The sequence below is a fragment of the Myotis brandtii genome, unplaced genomic scaffold (assembly GCF_000412655.1).
Source record: "Myotis brandtii unplaced genomic scaffold, ASM41265v1 scaffold14, whole genome shotgun sequence".
In the NCBI taxonomy this organism is placed as follows: Eukaryota; Metazoa; Chordata; class Mammalia; order Chiroptera; family Vespertilionidae; genus Myotis; species Myotis brandtii.
In genome coordinates, this window is record NW_005354999.1 from 396,030 (window position 1) to 416,927 (window position 20,898).

Consider the following 20,898-nt stretch of genomic DNA (forward strand, 5'->3'; position numbering starts at 1 on the left):
GCAGAAACAGCAGGATTAAGGTCAAGATCAACTACTTTCCATTTGAGATCTAAGGAAGATAAGTAAAGGACTTCATTCTGGACGTGCAGGTCACCCCAGTTTGTATGCCCATGTCCTGTATGAAGAAGGACTCCCAGGCTTTTTTCCAACAGATGGAGATGAAGCCAGAAAGCACGTGGCCAAGTGCCCTATGCTTCTTCCCCCTAAAAGCAGGGCGAATCTCAACAGCTGGCAGTAAGCGGACTCGCAGATACAGAGCATGGGAACTCGGCGAGCGCCTTCAGTGGGCCGGACCGCACACCCCGCTGTGCTGCTCCCGCCCCACAAGCCCTGCGGGGAGGAGCCCAGGAATCGAAAGGAAACCCTTGGGGCGGTGGCGCCCGGGGCCTGGGCTCGGGCATGGAGCTGCGGGCGCTCTGGCTGCTCTGCTGGTGCGGGTGCTGGTGCTACGGCGGCGGAGGCCATGGAGCCGGTCCCGGTGCCACCTTCACCCGGATGGGACCGCGGAGCAGCGAGCAACAGGCAGCCGCCTTCCGGGTACCGAGCGCGCCCCCCTGTTTGTTTCTTTCTCGTCCTTTCCTGTCCTGAGTCTGGGCTGGGGCCCAGGGGCCTCCGAGCGCGGAGATTCCTGGGGATCCCCTCGCTTGCTGAGTTTCTGAGATGGGGTTACACCCCCCAACTTCTCCCTGCGTCCCCCACGTGTCTGGCCCTCGCCCTGTCCCATGCCTTTGCTAACCCAAAGATTTGATTTTCCAAAGAAGTGTTGCCGCCGCGGATGTCTATGATCCGTCCCAAGTGATCAGTGGATAGGTCCGAAGTATTCTTGCTTAGAAGCTCCCCTTTTAGCCGAATCCCCTGGCGGTGCTCACTGCCTCCCAAGCTGCCTCATTTCAGTTACAGGAACCAGAGGCGTTAGAAACCTGCCACGCTTCTTCCGGAGGGGGGCGCTGGCCACCTCCTTCTGGGATCAGAATTGTCTAAAGCAGTAGTTCTCAACCTTCCTAATGCCGCGACCCTTTAATACAGTTCCTCATGTTGTGGTGACCCCCATCCATAAAATTATTTGCGTTGCTACTTCATAACTGTAATTTTGCTACTGTTATGAGTCGTAATGTAAATATCTAATATGCAGGATGTATTTTCATTGAACATAATTAAAGCATAGTGATTAATCTCAAAAACAATATGTAATTATATATGGGTTTTCCGATGGTCTTAGGCGACCCCTGTGAAAGGGTCATTCGACCCCCAAAGGGGTCGCGACCCACAGGTTGAGAACCACTGGGTAAAGTGCCTGCATTGGGCAAGCCGGGAGGACCTTGCCCACATGTGATTTTCCTGCACTGGGGCTCTGTTGACTCGTGCATCACCTTATTAAAAGTTCACCTGACTCGGTGGAGACTGATGTAGAGAAAGGGAAAGCATTGATTTCTTTTTCAGATTATTTTGAAAAGGCTTCATCAATAGGTTTAGGTTTTGCCCCAGCATTAAAACTCTGGAACAGACAGGTAGCTGAATATAAATAAGGTTGATTAGAGAGTTTTAAAACAAGATATTGATTTGATGTCAAAACGACATGTTTTTCCTAGTTTTATAATCATAATTTCTTCAAGTTTTTTGGCCCTGGAACCTGGTATGTCTTATTGTCACTCATTCAATTAAACACATTCAGTCAAAACAAAGGGAAAAAAAACATGTAAAGATAATTATTTTTCATCATGTCTGTTTAAAAGCTGTTTTGATTTATCAGTTCCCAGATTTCTAGTATGTGATCCATTTGTTTTTCAAACTTTTGTACCTTTCAAAACTGCTAATATGTTTCCTGTGTATTCTGCAACACTTAGATGTCTTTTTTAAAATCTAAATGTTTTATGTTTGATTACAGTTGAAATTCAATATTATATTAGTTTCAGGTCTACAGCATAGTGGTTAGACATTTATATAACTCACGATAATTCCTGCACCCACCTGACACCATATTGTTATTAGACTATTATTGACTATACTGTACTTTACTGTATTTACATCCTCATGACTATTTTGTAGCTGCAAGTCTGTACTTCTTCATCCCTTTGCCTTTTTCAGCCGGTTCCCCAACCTCCCTCTCATCTGGCAACCCAGGTGAACTAAACTGAAAGCATGTAAGAACTGGGCTTTCAGAACCATCCTCCTAGGATTTCTTGTTACCTATGCAAGACATTACTGTTTGAACAAGTTCTGCTGATCTCAGCAGTGGCAAACCTTTACATCGTTTCTTTCATAAATGAAATTAAGGTTCAAGTCTTTCATTTTAATATTTTATATATTTAAATATTTAGAGATATTTACTATACAGTACATCACTCTTACATCCTCCATTCCTTATGTTAAAAACATATGCTAATTGATCCTCTCCTATGCTGATTTCGTGACAGGTTGCTAATAGGATGAGGAGTCGGAGCTCAATATAAACTCACATTTTGTGATGAAAGGAAGATTGGGGAAGTGCCCTAGACTGCTGCTTAGTGTAGGAGAGGTCAGAAGGAACTCATCAATCAAAACCCAGCTTTCAGCAGAGTGCCATGGTTCCCCCAAATAGGCCAGCCAGTCTTACTGCTCCGTCATTGGCTAGGTGCAGCCTGTGGGAACCTTGTTCCTCCTGGGACTCCTCCTGGTAATTCAGTGTCAGAAGATCCCCTATGGATGGAGGTCTGCGAGGCCCATTCTCCTGGCTGCCGTATGCTCTGTGCATTCTTAAAGTCCCACATTCTCAATGCTTTCTCTGGTTACTTCAGCTCACAAGGTTGGCCAATCAAGACTTGCAGAGAAAATGAATTCTCTGAATTACTTGGCAGTAGCCATCTCTGGCTTACATTGGTTACTTGATGTCTATATAATTGCTTTGCATTCCAGTTCTATTCTTTGTATTTATACCTCTCCTCTCCAAATGATATTCAAAGCTCTGATTCATCAGGATTATTTTTAAATGCCTAAATCTCAGTGACTGTTTATTATTATTGATTAGCAATTCTTTCAGGCATGCTCAGTAAGGAAGAAATAAGATTATGATTATTTCCACAGATAATTTGCTTAAAAATAAACACCTTAAAGCTATTAAGGACATGATGTATATGAAATGTCCTTTATATATTTACTAGAGGCCTGGTGCACGAAATCCGTGCAAGGGTAGGGTCCCTAGGCCTGGCCAGCGATCAGGGCCAATTGGGGCCTTCCTTCCCTGGCAGCCGGCTGCCAGCCTGGGCCTTCATTCCCTGGCTGCTGGCCGGGACCTTCATGTCGTGCCACCCCTTGGTGGGCAGCACACGTCATAGGGAGTGATCGAACTCCTGGTCTCCCTGTTGAACTCCTGTGGAGACCATTTGCATATTAGAGCCCCTTGGTGGGCAGCACACGTCATAGCGAGTGATCGAACTCCTGGTCTCCCCATTGAACTCCTGTGGAGACCATTTGCATATTAGGCATATATATATATTTAATTTAATCAGCAACATATACTAATTAAGCATATATTGTGTGCCAGGCATGTGGGGAACACATTGATAATGCCACATAGGCCTTGTACTCATTTTGCTTATGGGTTTAAGAAATAGACACACAAACAGATAAGTGCATAAAAATTATACAAGAAATAGAATTTGATATGTACAAAATGAGTGGTCCCTTGGATATTTTATTTGTGCTACACAACTGATAGTATGAGGAAATTGAGGCATGTTCATTTCAAAAACATGATTATCACAAAAAACTGAGAAATCTGTAAGTAATGGTCATATTTTCCCTCCAGACAGGCAAACGAACCTATCTGCCTGGACCATTTCCAGGATTCCATCTCACAAAGCTTTGTGCCCTAAATGAGATAGGGATTCTATAAAGCTCAAATAGAATCAGGTTCATTTATTATTTCCTCATTCCCTTTCCCATGTTTCATTACTTAGTGCTCGGAAATACAAAGATAAAGAAGACACACTTTCCAAATGCATAATTGCTTCATTGTATGAGTGTCTACTGGTGACTGTTCCACTAGTACATAGTATTTATTTGCAATTTATTTTCTTGTTTCCACTATGTTAAACAAACAAATATTTAGTGCTCTTTACGTGCTTATTGGGAACAAATTACAAATGGATAAGATATATCTTTCCCACTCTCAAAAATGTCCCTGAAATCAGATAGCAGTTCTAACACAAAGCATTTATTAATATGATCTCATTATTTTATACAACCTTTCACTGTGATCTACCACAAATAAGTCAGAGCTTGACTTTTACACCTGAAGAATATCTCCAAGTTAGTTATACACAAATTGCTTTGGAAAGTTAACATAGGTGATACAAATTACCTTTTTTTTTTCCTTTTAGGAAAGTCTTAATAGACATCGATACTTGAATTCTTTATTTCCTAGTGAAAATTCCACTGCCATCTATGGAATAAATCAGTTTTCATATTTGTTTCCTGAAGAATTTAAAGGTATGGTGTAGTGATGCCATTTGTTGATTGGTTTCCTGATTTTAACTTCTTTCCTTAATTTTTGAGGAATTGTTACATTGTGAATCTAGAACATTGAGTAATAGTTAATAATTTATTAAATACTTACTAGGTACCAAGCATGGACCAGGTGCTGACAGAAAAATAAATTCATGGTCACTCTTCTAATTATTGCTTAAGAACTAAATATTATAGACACTTCCATGTTGCTGTAAGGGACAATGGGCACATTGACTTGGTCTTTCAAACAGGTAATTTTCTGTGGCAGCTTCAGCCCTATTGTAGGAATTCTTATCTCTTATAGCTTTCAGTTGACTGCATTTCATGTTATGGAAAAGCACATAGAAAAATCATAAATGGCAGGCTCTCCTACAAAGCGAACGTTTCTTTTGGAACGTTCCTCCAAAAAAGAACCCCAAGGGGCCCTTCCTATAATCTAATATTGTTGTCTTTTCATTTCCTATTTCTACTCAGCTATTTATTTAAGAAGCAAAACTTCTAGATTCCCCCGCTACTCCCCGGAAGGTCCAATGCTCATCTCCAACATGTCTTTGCCATTAAGATTTGACTGGAGAGATAAGCATGTTGTAACACAAGTGAGAAACCAGCAGGCGGTAAGTTCTCGGGTTTTGTTCTTTTTTAATCATCTGAGCATGGGGAGTCACCGTTGAGGTCAAGTTCAATCAGACTTGTAATGGAACCCATCATTCTTCTAGGTAAAATCACACCCCAGTCATTCAATAAATGGCAGTAAAATGAGACTCTGTTGGAGTGGGAGGCAGATGTCAAAGCCCGACTTGTTTCTGAGATAAGCCTTCCTTGGTGTGTTCTCTCACTAATGACCATTGCCACCAGCACACTGGCTCAGGGTGCTTCCCAGTAGCTGTGTCACAGTTTCCAAACCTTCTGTAGAACAGCAGATGGAGGGCTGGAGAAGGTAAACTTGACTACTAAATGAGAAATGACACTGAAAAAGTAACGCGATACCATATACACTAACCGACAGTGTGGCCTGGTCTTTTAGGTTCTCAGACCTCATCCCTTGAGCTCCAGTGGAAAACCCTGTCCCCTAAAGGATCATACGCTTTCTATCTGTGACCCTTAGAAATGCAGTCTATTTTGCTATAATGTGACATATACATACATTCCTAAAAATCACTATCAGGGCAAACCCCTGCAGTAAAAACAAAAGGTGTTATAAGAGAAATTATGTTAGACTACAGCATTAAAAAAATGTGTCACACTAAGTGACACACTTTAAAAAAGATAGAAAGTAGTAAATTTGCAGCACAGGGAATGTCAGCTGACTGAGGAAAGTCAGTTACCTAAACACGTGGCTATAGTCTCAATTTATCTGCTGTGGAAACCTCAACGGGTCATTCACCCTCCCCTGGTTATTTTTTTCCAATTGCAGTTGACATATAACATTATATTACTTTCAGGTGTACAACATAGTGATTAGACATTTATATAACTTACCAAGTGCTCACCTCGATAAATCTAGTACCCATCTGACAGTGTGGCAAGTATTCTGGACCCTGCAGTTTCCCCAGTCACCATTTATTTAAGGCAAACATGTCAAATTCAAAGATTAACACGGGCCAAATAAATAAGGTTTAAGTTTATGTGGACCGCTAAAAAACACACAAAAGCTTAAATTTTCATAGAAACGTAAGTTTATTTTGATAGAGACATGCTTAATACAAAGGTCCGAAATCAATGAGTAATCGTTAACATAAAATAATAGAGCATTTTAATAAAAGTTAACATTTTTTCTTGAACATTAACTTACCAGATACTGAATAACTGCAAAACGAATAAGCATAATGCAAATAAATCTATTTTTCTTGTTCTCCAAAAGTGAGATATTCCTGTTGTGCACACCAAACAAGTCAGTCCAAGAACTAATGATGTGGTAATCGGCAGCTAAAATATTCACTGCCAGTATTAGTGGAGACAAATGGTGCGCCTGTGCGTAAGGCATGTAAGGGAAATGAATGCAACACAATTATAGTAATCAGTCATTAGCAAACATTGTATTTTGTTATTAATAATTATGTATAACAGGCCCTAACCGGTTTGGCTCAGTGGATAGAGCGTCGGCCTGCGGACTGAAGGGTCCCAGGTTTGATTCTGGTCAAGGGCATGTACCTTGGTTGCGGGCACATCCCCAGTAGGGAAAATATATTTAAAAAATAATAATAATGTATAACAGGATATTGTAAAAATTAAGTTACAAAATTTTTATTCAAATGTTTCTTACATACCGTTATATTGGCTGGGCTGCAAAAATATTTGATGTGGGCCACAACAAAGCATTTGCTTTGTTACTGGATTCATAATCAAATGCGAAATAGTCTGACATCTAATCCTCCCAGGAGTGTCTGCATTGTATTAAAGGGGAACTTTTCATTAGGATTCCTTAATTAAAGGAGTATACTAGAGAGATATCTTTGAGCAGGCACTGCCCTCCAGGGGAAGCCAAAGGCAGGTTAACTAAAGCTAGCTATAGGTATGATGTCAGCAACCTGTCTTCACATTTATCAATGGGTGAAGATTCTGAGGTCTAGTCCCTTAGTGAATATTTTACTATGCCATAGGCACTAGAGATATGGACATAAATATGGCCACTTAAAGCCATGAAGTTGCTCAAAACTTCACTCCACAAAGACAGCCAGTTGTTCTTTCTTTCTTTGCCTAACTCTACAGCACATGGCCCTATGATTAGGATATTTCCACCCAATTCCAAATCTCATTCTCATGGATCTATCTTTCTTGTGTATGATCCTTGATACTATTTGCTCTTTCTCCCTCCTTTCTTTCAGGACAACCCTTTTATTCTTTTGTTCTAGTTTGTCCAATAAAAGCAAGTAAATAGATCCAGAATCGGAAAGATTGCCAGCCAACATTTGAATGAGGAATGGCTAACATGGGTTTCTATCATTAGAACATTTCATGTGCATTTATAATTGACATATGCTGGCATATTGATAGCCTGAAATGTAACTCATTCAGCTCCTGTGTCCATCAAATAATGAGTATAACATATAAGACATACATCTTCACCCCACCTCAACTTATCACCTCCCTTGGGGCAAAGATGGTGGATGACACAGAAGCATACTATCTGGGGAGAAACAAAAGGGATTGGAGAATGGGATAGGAATTGGTATACTTCTGAGAAACAGACATCATCTATTTAATGAACTGACTTATCTTTTAAAATATCAGTTTTTTTCTCATTCTCTAAAATTTGGTTTCATCTTGCATTGTTTAATTTATAATAATGATACTACCAATTTACTTGTAACTAATCATTGGATTTTGATGCTTAAAAGAGAATTTTGTTTTTCAAATTGGAAAAGAGGATGAGCATTTATATTTTTGTAGACCTCTAGATTCTGCCCACCTGATTTGATAACTTGTGATATTGAAAAATGTTGGTAAACTTGGTTTGAACATTGTTTGATAATAAATACTATTTTGTTTCTATTTTTAAACAGTGTGGAGGATGCTGGGCCTTCAGTGTGGTAGGTGCAGTGGAATCAGCATATGCAATAAAAGGGAAGCCTTTGGAAGACCTAAGTGTGCAGCAGGTCATTGATTGCTCATATAATAATTACGGCTGCAATGGAGGGTCTACTTTTAATGCTTTGAACTGGCTAAATAAGGTGACTAGTTTCTCAGCCTTTGAAACGCTTTGTTTTCTCTTTTGCTTAGTTAATGTGTGCTCCGAATTCAGACAGTTGATTCTCGTTTACTTAATAATGTTTTTAGAAATTTAGATAACCAAAGCTTGAATTAATCGGATTTAAAAATGAATTGCTTCTAGGCAAGTCAACCATCAAGATCAAAGGTTAGAAAATCTTACCTGAGATCTGTTTTCCAAAAATTATTTATGTTTATTTCTGAACATTTCTTAATAGGTAAATGTGTTTTTTGTGCATTTTTTTGTTTTTGTTTTGTTTTTGCAGATACATGTCACATAGTGACCCAGAAAGGAGAGCATATGAGCATATGATTACCCATTTCCATAGAATTTGTGAATATTAAGGTTAAAAGGGACAAAGGGACAGCTAATTTAGTAACTCTTTATATAGATGAAGATGTGAGATTATATTGCCAAATCAGTAGCTGAGCCAGAATTGCACCTATAGTCCTCTGCTTCCCATTGGGCATCCTACCCACCATGCCTCAGTGTCAGTATCCCTCAGCATTCTTAGGATACTCTCTGACCTTGTCCTAGATCCAGCATCAGTTGTGTGAAACCAGCCAGTGAAGGTGCTTTTATACTTTCTAAAAGGCTGTCAAGCTAATGTTTCCCAAACTCAAACATCCTTCCCTTATTCATTTGCTATATTTGAGTCACTGAATGCCAAAAAACTTCTCTATGTTATGGGCGACAATGAGTTGCCTGTCTTCTCCCTTTCATAAGCCCAACATTCAGAAAAGGAGGACTGTGTATAAACAACTATAAACTAAGTGACATAGGCCAAATGAAAGGCACAGAGAGAAGTGGATAGAAAAAAAAACTTGACCTGACCATTGCCTGTGCATAAACCATTGTGCTGAGTGAGTCTCAAAGACTTACTAACATAGAACCAGTTGCCCTATTATAACCTCACTAGAGGCCCGATGCACAAAATTCGTGCAAAAGGGCTCGGACCTCACAGCCCCAGCTTTGCCTGGAAGGTCGTCTGGAAGGTCCTTCTGCTGTTTGGTCTAATTAGCATATTAGCTCTTTATTATATAGGATGAGAAAGATGACAAGGCTTTATTATTATTGGATTGATAGATGTTCAAAGAAGGAAGATCTAGGAATAATAAGAGTAAAGAGAATGGAAGCTAATGATTCTAATTACCTAGGATATCCATAACAACACCTAAAGATTGAATTTAAGAGCTTATTATTACCCAAAGAATACCCACATGATGAAGGTGTGGCCAAGTTGAATCTTATTATGACACATTGCACCAAGTTCTATTTAAAACAACTGCTTGACAGAGAACCCTTTGGGTGATTGTTTTCTTTTAGATGCAAGTAAAACTGGTGAGAGATTCAGAATACCCATTTAAAGAACAGAATGGCCTGTGCCATTACTTTTCTGATTCACATTCTGGATTTTCAATCAAAGGTTATACTGCACATGATTTCAGGTAAATGTCTTATTCTACTGTGCTTTCTCCCTATGTCCTAATTTATGATATATTGACTATTTGGAATTAATAACTTGATTGAAGGCTTCACTGCATGTTCATAATTGTTTTCATACCTACTTTTTACTAGAGAGACTATCAATCACCATGGAGTGCTATGAATGTTGTTCCTCAAACATGATCTACTTAGGTTTCAAAGTGTCATTACAATAGAAATGAGCTTAAATTAACACATTTAAATCCAGTGATAGGTATAATTTATATTTACCACCTTCCTCTTACCAAATTTAGGTGTCTAAATACCATTAGTATATTTCAATCTTTCTGTTGAATCAATGGAAAATTGCCTTGTATAGATGCTCCAGCTAATAGCAAGCAGTCTGCTTACCAAGAAGCATTTTGGAACAACCTCTGTGTTCCTTGCATTTTCAAGGCATCAGTATACTAAAGGCATAAACTGAAACTTTGTATTAAAAACTAGGACTATATTACTGGAGGTCGATTGGGTAGTATGCCCTATATAAGCACAGGGGGGTTGGAGGGTAGATAAGGATAGGCTGAGGAAGAGGATTTGTGTCAAAACTTGAAGGGCATGTTGACTTTGGACAGGTTTAAGGGAAACGATCATTTAAAAATGCTCTCAAAGCCAGCGAGAGAACCATTGTGGCCATTTAATATAATGCAAGATAAGTGATCAGAGATGATAAGGACAAAGACTCAACCAAAATCTGGCTTTATTTATTTATTGTTTAAAATATTGAGGGAGCTTTGCACAGTCTTTCTTTTTTTAAAAATATGTTTTTATTGATTTCAGAGAGGAAGGGAGAGGGAGAAAGATATAGAAACATCAATGATGCTAGAGAATCATTGATTGGTGCCTCCTGCATGCCCCCATACTGGGGATTGAGCCCACAGTTGGGCACATGCCCTGACCAGGAATTGAACCCTCACCTCCTGGTTCATAGGTCGACACTCACCCACTAAGCCAAACCGGCTGGGCTTTGCACAGTCTTTTGAAACAGAACACAGAGAAATTACAATAAATTCAGATGAGATGATAGACGGACCTCTAAGTTCCTGGTACTGAATATAAAAGAATCTCTTCATCCAGATAGTGTCTGCCCATAGGATATGAAGGGAATCAAGGGTGAAATTGGACCCTTGAAGCAAATGGAACCCCTGTGAATAACATAAGTGTGTCAGAGGCTTGGCGGGTTGTCAGCAGAGCTCTTGTCCACAACAGGGGCTCTCAGGGGACTCCAGGAACCATATAGCAGAAAGTTTCAATTCCACAGATGGCAGGCTGTGCTGGATCTATAATAAAAGGTGCAGGGTCACTGAGTACAGCGGTCAACATCTCCTTTGTGGGCAAAGGTAACACAGTTTCTAAAATGAGAAAGTGTGCCTCTGTGAGCTCTCAGCTCCTTGAGAGTATAAGTGAAGTGTGTGTGCAAGAAGGAATCAGATGTTCAAAATGTCACTAGAAAAAGATTCAGGGAATCCCTTGTCATGGGTAGCTAATGGAGAAAGTTAGAAAGAAACAAAAGAACAAGAGGCAATAGGCTGGGTTGGAGAGTGAGAGAAAGAATGCAAAGGTCACTGCAATTGGCCTGAAACAGGATTTATCGAACCTTTTGATTAAAAAGGGAGAGATCCCCCGAAGAATCTCTGTGTTTACACTGAACATTAAACTCTCTAATAATACAATGCTAAGCTAACTGTGATAGACTGGCCAAGACCTTTCGTTGATTTCTTCATTCACTCACTCAAATTGCTACTGAACACTTTTTTTTAGGTTATGGGGTCCGGCAGTGAACAAAACAGACAGAAACCCTTCCTTGGGACTATATTTTAGTGATAGAGACAGGCAAAAAACAAAACAAGTGAGAATATGTATGGTATGTTAGATGTAATAATTTCTAAACAGGACAAAATAAAACAGTTGGGAGGAAGAGGAAACATCAGGGCGAGGGGAGAGGAGCACACAGTTTTATAAAGGGTGACTAGGGAGGGCTCCCTGAGAACATGCCATTTGAGTAAAGACCTGAAGAAGTGTGGGAACTTAACCAGTAGATATCCGAGGAAATACTATTCCAAGCAGAAGGAACTGTAAGTGCAAAGGCCCTGAGAATATGTCTGACATTTTTAAAGGACAGTGACTGTAGTGAAGAGAAAATGGAGTAGACTAGTGGGAGATGGTTATTCGGGAATAAACTTAAAGCAGAGTGCTAGAAAAACAGCCTTGGACATGAGAGATGATAGGGTAATAGCACTCACAGAAAATAAAGCCCACAAGATATATTGGGGAATTTTATAGAGGAGATATAATTGCAAAAGCCAATTGCAAAACTCCACCATCTTCCTTGAAGCTAGACTTAGCCATATGACTAAATTCTAGCCAATGAGATCCATTCAGATATATGCAGAATGTGTGTGTTACTTCTGGGAAATCTTCTCAACAGGAATGCAACACCTCTCCTTTCTATTCCCTGCTGAAAGGAATATATGTTAAATGGCTGGAGCTCCTGAAGCCATCTTGGACCATTAATTGAACTTGGGAATGGACACCTCACATGGCAGAATAATAGCATAAGAGGAGCCTGGGTTCTTGATATCTATTGCAGTCCTGGACTACCAGTCTCCCAGACTTCTTGTAGCCTCCATTGTTTAAGTCTTCTGTAATTGCAACCAAACCTATGTGTATCCATACAGAGATTAAAGAGATCGTTTTAATACAATATTCTTACCTTAAAAACTAAACTCCTTAACCAAATATTTTCTCTTTTGGTAGTGACCAAGAAGACGAAATGGCAAAAGCACTCCTTACCTTTGGTCCTTTGGTAGGGATAGTAGATGCAGTGAGCTGGCAAGATTACCTGGGAGGGATAATACAGCATCACTGCTCTAGTGGAGAAGCAAATCATGCTATTATCATAACTGGGTTTGATAAAACAGGTAAGTGCTGATAAGACTTGATTGATTGCTTTTCAGCTTAAGGTGATTGACAAATCACCTTAACCATAGTGCTAGAAAAACAGCCTTGGACATGAGAGATGATAGGGTAATAGCACTCACAGAAAATAAAGCCCACAAGATATATTGGGGAATTTTATAGAGGAGATAAGTAGGAGAGTCAAGGATGACTACAAACTTTTTGGCCTGAACGACTGAAAGAATGGAATTGAGGCATGAACGTCTGAGGAACAGATTTAAGATGGAATATGGAGAGTTCAGTTGGGACCTGTAAAAGTGACCCTGGGAACCACTGGTAGAGGAATAAGGAGATGAGATAGAACAGGGGAAAACGGGGTTTCTTTATTAAGCAAATTAGTACTGAGGGTATGCTGGAACTTGATCCTACTGAGGAACTCTTGAGGCCAAGGTAAAATAAATCTCAGAGTTAGCCAATGCAAGTTGATTTTCATCACCTCCTAAGATTTACCAGTTGAGGGTATGGCTGGGGTCTAAGTGGCCGTGGGCTTTTTGAGAGAGAAGGGCCTCGGGTAAAGAGTTGCAGGGTTTCCTTGTTGGAAGCCCAGTGTCAGGACCAGAAGATGTGGGAAGTTCTTCCCCAGCATCTGCCACGATGAGGCATATAGTTTTCCCACCTTCCTTATTTAAAAAGTGCCTGTGTGATAGCTGGACGCTATGCCAGCCAATTGCAAAACGCCACCATCTTCCTTGAAGCTAGACTTAGTTAGCCATATGACTAAATTCTATCCAATGAGATCCATTCAGACATATGCAGAATGTGTGTGTTACTTCTGGGAAATCTTCTCAACAGGAATGCAACACCTCTCCTTTCTACTCCCTGCTGAAAGGAATATATGTTAAATGGCTGGAGCTCCTGAAGCCATCTTGGACCATTAATTGAACTTGGGAATGGACACCTCACATGGCAGAATAATAGCATAAGAGGAGCCTGGGTTCTTGATATCTATTGCAGTCCTGGACTACCAGTCTCCCAGACTTCTTGTAGCCTCCATTGTTTAAGTCTTCTGTAATTGCAACCAAACCTATGTGTATCCATACAGAGATTAAAGAGATCGTTTTAATACAATATTCTTACCTTAAAAACTAAACTCCTTAACCAAATATTTTCTCTTTTGGTAGTGACCAAGAAGACGAAATGGCAAAAGCACTCCTTACCTTTGGTCCTTTGGTAGGGATAGTAGATGCAGTGAGCTGGCAAGATTATCTGGGAGGGATAATACAGCATCACTGCTCTAGTGGAGAAGCAAATCATGCTATTATCATAACTGGGTTTGATAAAACAGGTAAGTGCTGATAAGACTTGATTGATTGCTTTTCAGCTTAAGGTGATTGACAAATCACCTTAAGCATATAAAAAGTTAAAATGTGGTCATATATCTAAGTCCTCCTAAGACCTTTACTACTTTTCAGTAGACTTCTGGGTATAAATAACCCCATTGTGTTCCTCCTTATCAATTTTGGTGGATAACTTGTTAGAATGATGATAATTACTGATTTAAATAATGTGCATTTTCCATCTGAAGTATTTAGGATAATTGTTGGGAAAATAGAAGTGCCTATTGTTTTATCATACATATCTAACAATTATTCTTCCCTGTTTCTAATGCCCTGGAAATGTGTGTGTGTTTTCATTCTGTGCAAGTTCCGTATTAAGTGAAATGAATTCAAACATTTTTTTTCCAATAATTGGAGTGTGGCACTAAGTACAGTTCAAGTTTACTTAGCTAGCTTAAGTTAGCATTCTATTACAGTTTTAATCATTTTGTTAAAGCTACTAACACTGATCAAGAAATAAAGTAAACATGCATTCACGCAAATATGAGTTTTTCGGGGTTTGTTGCCAATTTTTGTTTTGCAGGAACTACTCCATATTGGATTGTACGGAACTCATGGGGAAGTTCCTGGGGAGTGGATGGCTATGCCCATGTGAAAATGGGAAGTAATATTTGCGGTGAGTCATGAATTTGTGTTTAAAGCTCCAGCCTAAGTGTCAAGGAAGATATTCTGAATATATTAAAATTATAAACCTGTCCAATCCATAGTATGTTTCCAACATACTCACATCACTTAATAATTGATAAAAATAGAATAGTTTTTTAAAGAAGAGACACTATTGCACATATTCATGCTTTAAAAAGGAAGAAAGACTGTAGTAAAAACAAATATAATAAGCAAAACATAATAAGATAAACTAATAATTTACCAAAGTTAACTACTTCAAAATCCAGAGGCTTTTGGATTTAAAAATACTCAACTTAGGAGGCTGAAGTTCTCCAAAAAGTCCCCTCGTTCCAATTTTACTTGTTATAACTGTATGAGTTTTTCTTAATTTGTGCATTAATAATACTTGCACAAAGATTGTCAAGCATCACTTTTTTTCTTTGGATAAAAATTTATGAAATGTATGAAAAAAGTATTAGGATTGTTTCTGATTTAATATTCTCCTCTTTACCTTCAAAATTCTAATATAGCACCCATGAATAGAGAAGCTTAAGCAAATACCAAATGTGCTCTTTTATAGAATAACAGTTTTTTTTTGTGTGTTAACCATAAACCAAATTAACATAGCTAGGTAAGTACTTTAAACTGTATTCTAAAACTTATATCCAAACCTGTCTTCTACAATTTTTGATCTGAAAAATCAACATATTTTCTGAATAAAGTTAGAATGAAACTATATTGCATATGAGAGCAATAGTTTACTTTTCTCACTATAATTATTTCTAGCATACAAATAACTTTTTTAAAAAATTGTAGAACACTATAAACTGTGAGACTGATAAAGGAGAGTTATAGAAGGTTTGGGAGTTTATGTTTTGACTCAGTTAGTGAGTACTACCTAATGGTTCCATAAAGTAGAATTCATGAGAATTCATAAATGGCCTGTTTTATCACCCCAGTAAAATATTTACATCAATTACTTATTGAAGAGAACAAACATCATAGAAATCTTTAAGCCAAAGTGCTAGCAACCCAATCAAGGCCCCACCTTATAACATCATTTGGGGCTTTTACATTGCTAGAACATCCAGATAAATTACTCCTGCCATTCATTGAACCTTTGAAACTAAACATAAATTATTTCTAACTATGATGCCTGGGTCTGGGCTAACAGGTGGCAGTTTTCAAAGCCTGGCTCAGTGGTTGAGTTTCCACCTAAGAACCAGGAGGTACGTTCGATTTCTGGTTAGGGTACTTGCTTGGGTGGCAGGCTCCATCCCCAGTGCGGGGTGTGCAAGAAGCGGCCAGTCAATGATTCTCTCTCATTGATGTTTCCCTCTCTCTTCCTCTCTGAAATCAATAAAAATATACATTTAAAAAAAAGCTCTGGCAGGAGAGTTACAAGAACATAATTCAGACATTGGTTCATAGTTGCCTCGATTATGACTCTGCATTCCCCACTACCACCTTTTCCCTGGCCCCCAGCTCTACTGAGGATGAGTTGGAATAATTTCTTCTCTCTGTTTCCCAATTTGATTCTCCAAATGCGTGACTAGTTAGTAATTACACAGAGTCCAAATTCTTCCTGAAAATATTTGGTGATCACATTACTCTTAAGAACAATGGTGAAAGTATTTGGTGATGACATGACTCTTAAGAACAATGGTTTAAGATAAATAGCATTTCATGGCCCCGAGAGATTTCAAAAATATAGCTATTTACAATGAAATCCAGTCTTGAATGAGCTATTTATTGCTTTCACCGCAGTATTGAGATTTATGTTCTTGTGTGCTAAGAAAGCATAGTACACGTGATTTATTGAATTTTTGCTAATTAAAGTTCAAGTCTTAAAAGTTTGAATTTTCAAATTTTATTTAAGATATTTCTGTAAATTATTATATCATCTCTAAACTATATATATGTAGTAAAGAGTGCACATACCTTTACCTATTCAGTTAGTAAGTCATTTTATGTGTTTTTGTGTATGTGTTTTTGTAGTTTCTTGAAACAAAAATATTAGTTATATCTTCCAATATCTGCTTTTAAATTGCCATGTTTATACTGACAGCTATAACTGCTAATTTTCTCAGTAATTGCTAACTTTTTCTGAACCCAAATGAACATTGTTTTAATTTGCTATTTACAAGGCATATAAAGAAGAAATAGACTCTTATTAATACTTTCTTTTTTCTTAGGTATTGCAGATTTTGTTTCTGCCGTATTTGTATGATTAATTGATCGAATCAAGAGACAACTACCAAAATGAAGGTTCCTAATGAAATATAGCATGGTACTTCATTCTCAGCATTATTCACCTTTAGGTTTTAGCAACTAACCACAACAGGTTCTAGGGCCTAGTAGTATTTAAGCCGAGTTATGGCATGTCCCCTTCTTATAAAGAGATGGGCAACATAGTCAGTAAGAAGAACACCAGCACCATGGCCTGGGAAACAGTTTCCTACTCCGGAGTGAATGCTAGTTTAAGATATTTTAGGTCTCTTTACTTTGAAGAGGCTATTATCTGGTTTTGTTTAATTGCTGTTTTTGTTTGTTTTTTATTTGTTTATTTTCAATGTCATTAAAGAGCTGATAAGAATTTATTTTCCTTGTGGGATATAATTACTGCCTTAGCTTACCCCTACATACAAGAACAGCCAACCTAAAGTTATGTGTGCCTCTCACAATTATACTCTTAGCCCTCTGAGTTGAAATGTCATAAGGATTTTGAAATACCAATAGCTTTACCTCAACAAATAGTATTTACTCCTTGAATCGTAGAAAGATCGTGAAGTAAAAAACAAAAGGACAAGATCACTTTTTAAGAGATGGAAATTAAATGACAATAAATTATATGGCAATTATGTGATAAGAAGAACTCAACTAGCATCGCCTGAGAAAAGATTATTATTTCGCAATTTTCATTGTCAATAGGATTCCAATAGACTTCATTTCCTTACTTTGATCTCTTTATATTGAAGGACAATGTTTTCTTCCACCTTTTCCTACTCTCTTTCTCTTACTCTTTACTGGGCCACTTCTAAATTCTCCTGGTGGTTTGACTTCCCTGGCTAAGAAGTCTTTATTTCTTTTGATTCATCTAAGCCACCAACATTGGGCGCTCACCTTTCTCTTCCTCCCATCGTTTGTAGGCAACACCCCTTTCAAAGTCTACTGCCATTAATCTGGGGTATTAGCCAGAATGTGAGTTTCTCAGGCTCTCTGTTTTGTGTGTGTGTGTGTGTGTGTGTGTGTGTGTGGTTGTTTTGTTTGTTTGTTTGTTTTTCAGTTTTCTGCTTATATTTCCAGGAATCCCATTCTAACTACTTTTTTTGTGTGTGCATCCATTTGGCTTTGACCTGGTTCCTGGTTCTTCATGCCCATGTTCTCTCTCTTGCCTAAGTAATTATGTGTGCCTGTGTAAGAACCTCAGAGCAGAAGAGCTGATCTTTTGATTTTACAACTATATTAAATGAGTTATATGAAAATATAAGAAAATCTAATAAATACTACATATGTAAGTATTTCTTCTCTAAAATTCATGGTCACTTTCTAATGTAAAATATATAAACAAACAAAAAAACCCCACAAAGTTTTAAATGTAGCAGCAACCACTGAAATAATTGAGAACATCCTATTTTTCCTTTTTTTCCCTTTTTGCTTTTAGTTATCCATTCTTTTTATTAGAAAAGTAAAATAAAAAAACAAAACACTGCATTGCTTTTTCTTACACCAACCAGAACCAATATCAAAAGATTATGTGTTGACTCAGGTTTAGAAATGCTCCAGGAAGACAAACATTGATAGTTTAATTGATTAATATTCTTATTGTCTAAGTTTACCAAAATGGGATTGTATTTGTGTTCATTTACTTATTTCTATGTAACATAAATGCTTTTTTGATACTCTTTTTCAAATACTAAACATTTTTTATTACAAAGTAATATTTCTCAGCTGCTCTGAATTTTGATGACATTTATAATAAAACAACCTATATTTGACTTTGGGTTAAGAAGACTGTGTCCAGAAGTGCATGGCTTACATTTTGTGAGCACAATGTTAATGTGCTTTGCACTCACACAAGAGTTTGTTCAGTTCCAAATCCACATACTTACTTTTTGGTTTTCTCCACAGACACTTTAACCTCAGTGTCTCCAATAAACAACAACAAACAAACAACAACAACAACAAAAATACCTCCCACACCTCCTAGAGTCTCTATTTTGGTTAATGGCATCAACATTATGTAATCACCCAATCAGTAAAATTGAGGGACATCTTAGATATTTAATCAGTCAGATATACCTTAGTAGCTGATCACCTAGTCACCTGCCTCCTCTCCATTTCTACTGTTCCTTTTCGGATGCATGTTCTTTAGTATCTACATCTCCACCGTTTAGCAGTCAACCCAGTAAACCCATGTTCCTGAAACTAGTGGTCCTCAAAGTATAGCCTCCAGACCAGAAGACACCTGAGGCTTTGGGAAACACTTCGTTTTAATCAGCCCTGCAGGTGATTCTGATGGGTGTCCTTATAATCCAAGATTTACATTTCTTAAAGAGAATGTTAGCAAGTTACTCTCCTGTTGCTTCAAAGATAACATGCTAACTCTTTTAAATGAGCTCTCATGGAGAAGTCCCTCTCTACCTTCTCAGCTCAGTTTCCGCTCTTCTACATCGACAGCAGCTGTGCTCCAGCCATCACAGACTACTTGGAGTTCACCCAAGGAGGCTAAGACAAAAGCAAAAAAATCTTCACATAATAATTAGGCTTCATAATGAAAATGACCAAGATGTCCCTGGATATGATTTCACAAAGACCTGAAAGTGAATACCAAATTGAGCAACCTTACAATTACTTTGTGACCACTTAAGAGTTATTATTTAACGTGAATTGTCAGCACTAGAAGCAAGTTTGATGAATGGAGACAAGGGTAGAAACTGGCATTGCAAATTGTGTTGATATGTACATTAAGAATTACTAATATATCCTTTGGAAAAAAACTATTTAGCTTTGTAACACCAAGAAATATAGGTGAAAATAATTAAATTAAGGTATTTAGCCTGTTAAAGGAATAAACCTTGACAAATAGCATTGATTCCAAGCTATCTTGGTGACAGAACACCTATTAATATATTAATGAATATTAATATATTCATTACTTTATGAAAAAAGCACAGATTATGAGAATTTTATCTCCATTAAAAATAGATAGGAAACGGGCTTAACCTAGTGTTTGCAGCAAAGTAATTAGTTAAAAAATGGCAGAGACAGAATTTGCTGATTTAGCTACCATGTTACTCATCTCTTTTTTTTTCCAGCTTAACTATCACCAGGTACTATGTACATGTGCGCACACACACACATGCCCTGTAGGCAAAAGCAATATGATCTTCTATGAGAAAAAAATGTGTAATTGAGACTAAAGAATAGTTCAATTCCAACAAGAACTTGCTACCCTAGGTCAAAGTTAGACATTTTAGATTTCTTTGATAATATTTTGTACTCCCCTCATAGAAAAATTTAATGAAATGTTGCCAATATCCAGAGCAAGCTAGAAAAAAAGAGGGCTAAAACTCATGTCTGATCCAAATGCTTAGTCTAATAGTTACTAGCAATGAACTGGGTCATTGTTTAGTCTGTTTACCTCCCCTTTCTTTCTCCTGGAAAGAACATTCTTCACTTGAGGGAACGCTCATCCCTACCTCAAACCTGCTGTGCACTGGAGTAGACTGTACCTCCCAGACCACAGCCGTGGGTGACTTTGGATACAGTCACTCTGAGAAGAGTGACTTTGCCCTTCTGGGAGTAGAGAGATGCTAGGATTGAGACCCAACCTGTGGGAGGAGGAGTGGGTCTACATCAGGGAACAATAAAGCCAGCACCTGCAGAGAAGAGATGAGACACAGAGGATCCTCAGAGTGTTCCAGGAAGAAAGTACTTGAGGAACTGGCTCCACCCCTGTGGCCTTAGAGCTCCACTGGCTCCTCTAGTTCTTTACGCTACTGGAGTGACTGTCCAGTGAATGCCCTTTGGACAAGCTTCACATAGATTTCTGTTGCTCGCCAAGTGTCTTAATAAATGTTTTCAAACTAATATATTAAAGAAAGAATAATTTTTATTACTCAAAAATTTTTATTGAATAAGTTTATATAGAATGACACATTTTATTCCATTAAATATTTTAAATACAGTGGGGCCCTGACTTACGAGTTTAATTCATTCCGTGACGGAGCTCATGACTCAAATTACTCGTATGTCAAATCACTGTGACGTTCGCTGCGCCAACTAGCGGTGGGGTATCTGAAGCTGGCTTGTAACCCG

The 20,898-nt window shown here is 38.2% G+C and overlaps 1 protein-coding gene across 1 annotated transcript; it reads left to right on the forward strand.

The window, feature by feature from the left end:
- The first annotated feature begins 340 nt into the window (after nucleotides 1-340).
- On the forward strand, nucleotides 341-20,817 carry CTSO (cathepsin O). The gene is made up of 8 exons (XM_005860764.2): nucleotides 341-537; nucleotides 4,359-4,467; nucleotides 4,960-5,099; nucleotides 7,989-8,156; nucleotides 9,521-9,642; nucleotides 12,434-12,597; nucleotides 14,495-14,587; nucleotides 16,773-20,817. The coding sequence occupies exons 1-8, from the start codon at nucleotides 400-402 to the stop codon at nucleotides 16,805-16,807; spliced, it is 969 nt and encodes a 322-aa protein (XP_005860826.1). The 5' UTR covers nucleotides 341-399; the 3' UTR covers nucleotides 16,808-20,817.
- The last annotated feature ends 81 nt before the right edge of the window (nucleotides 20,818-20,898 follow it).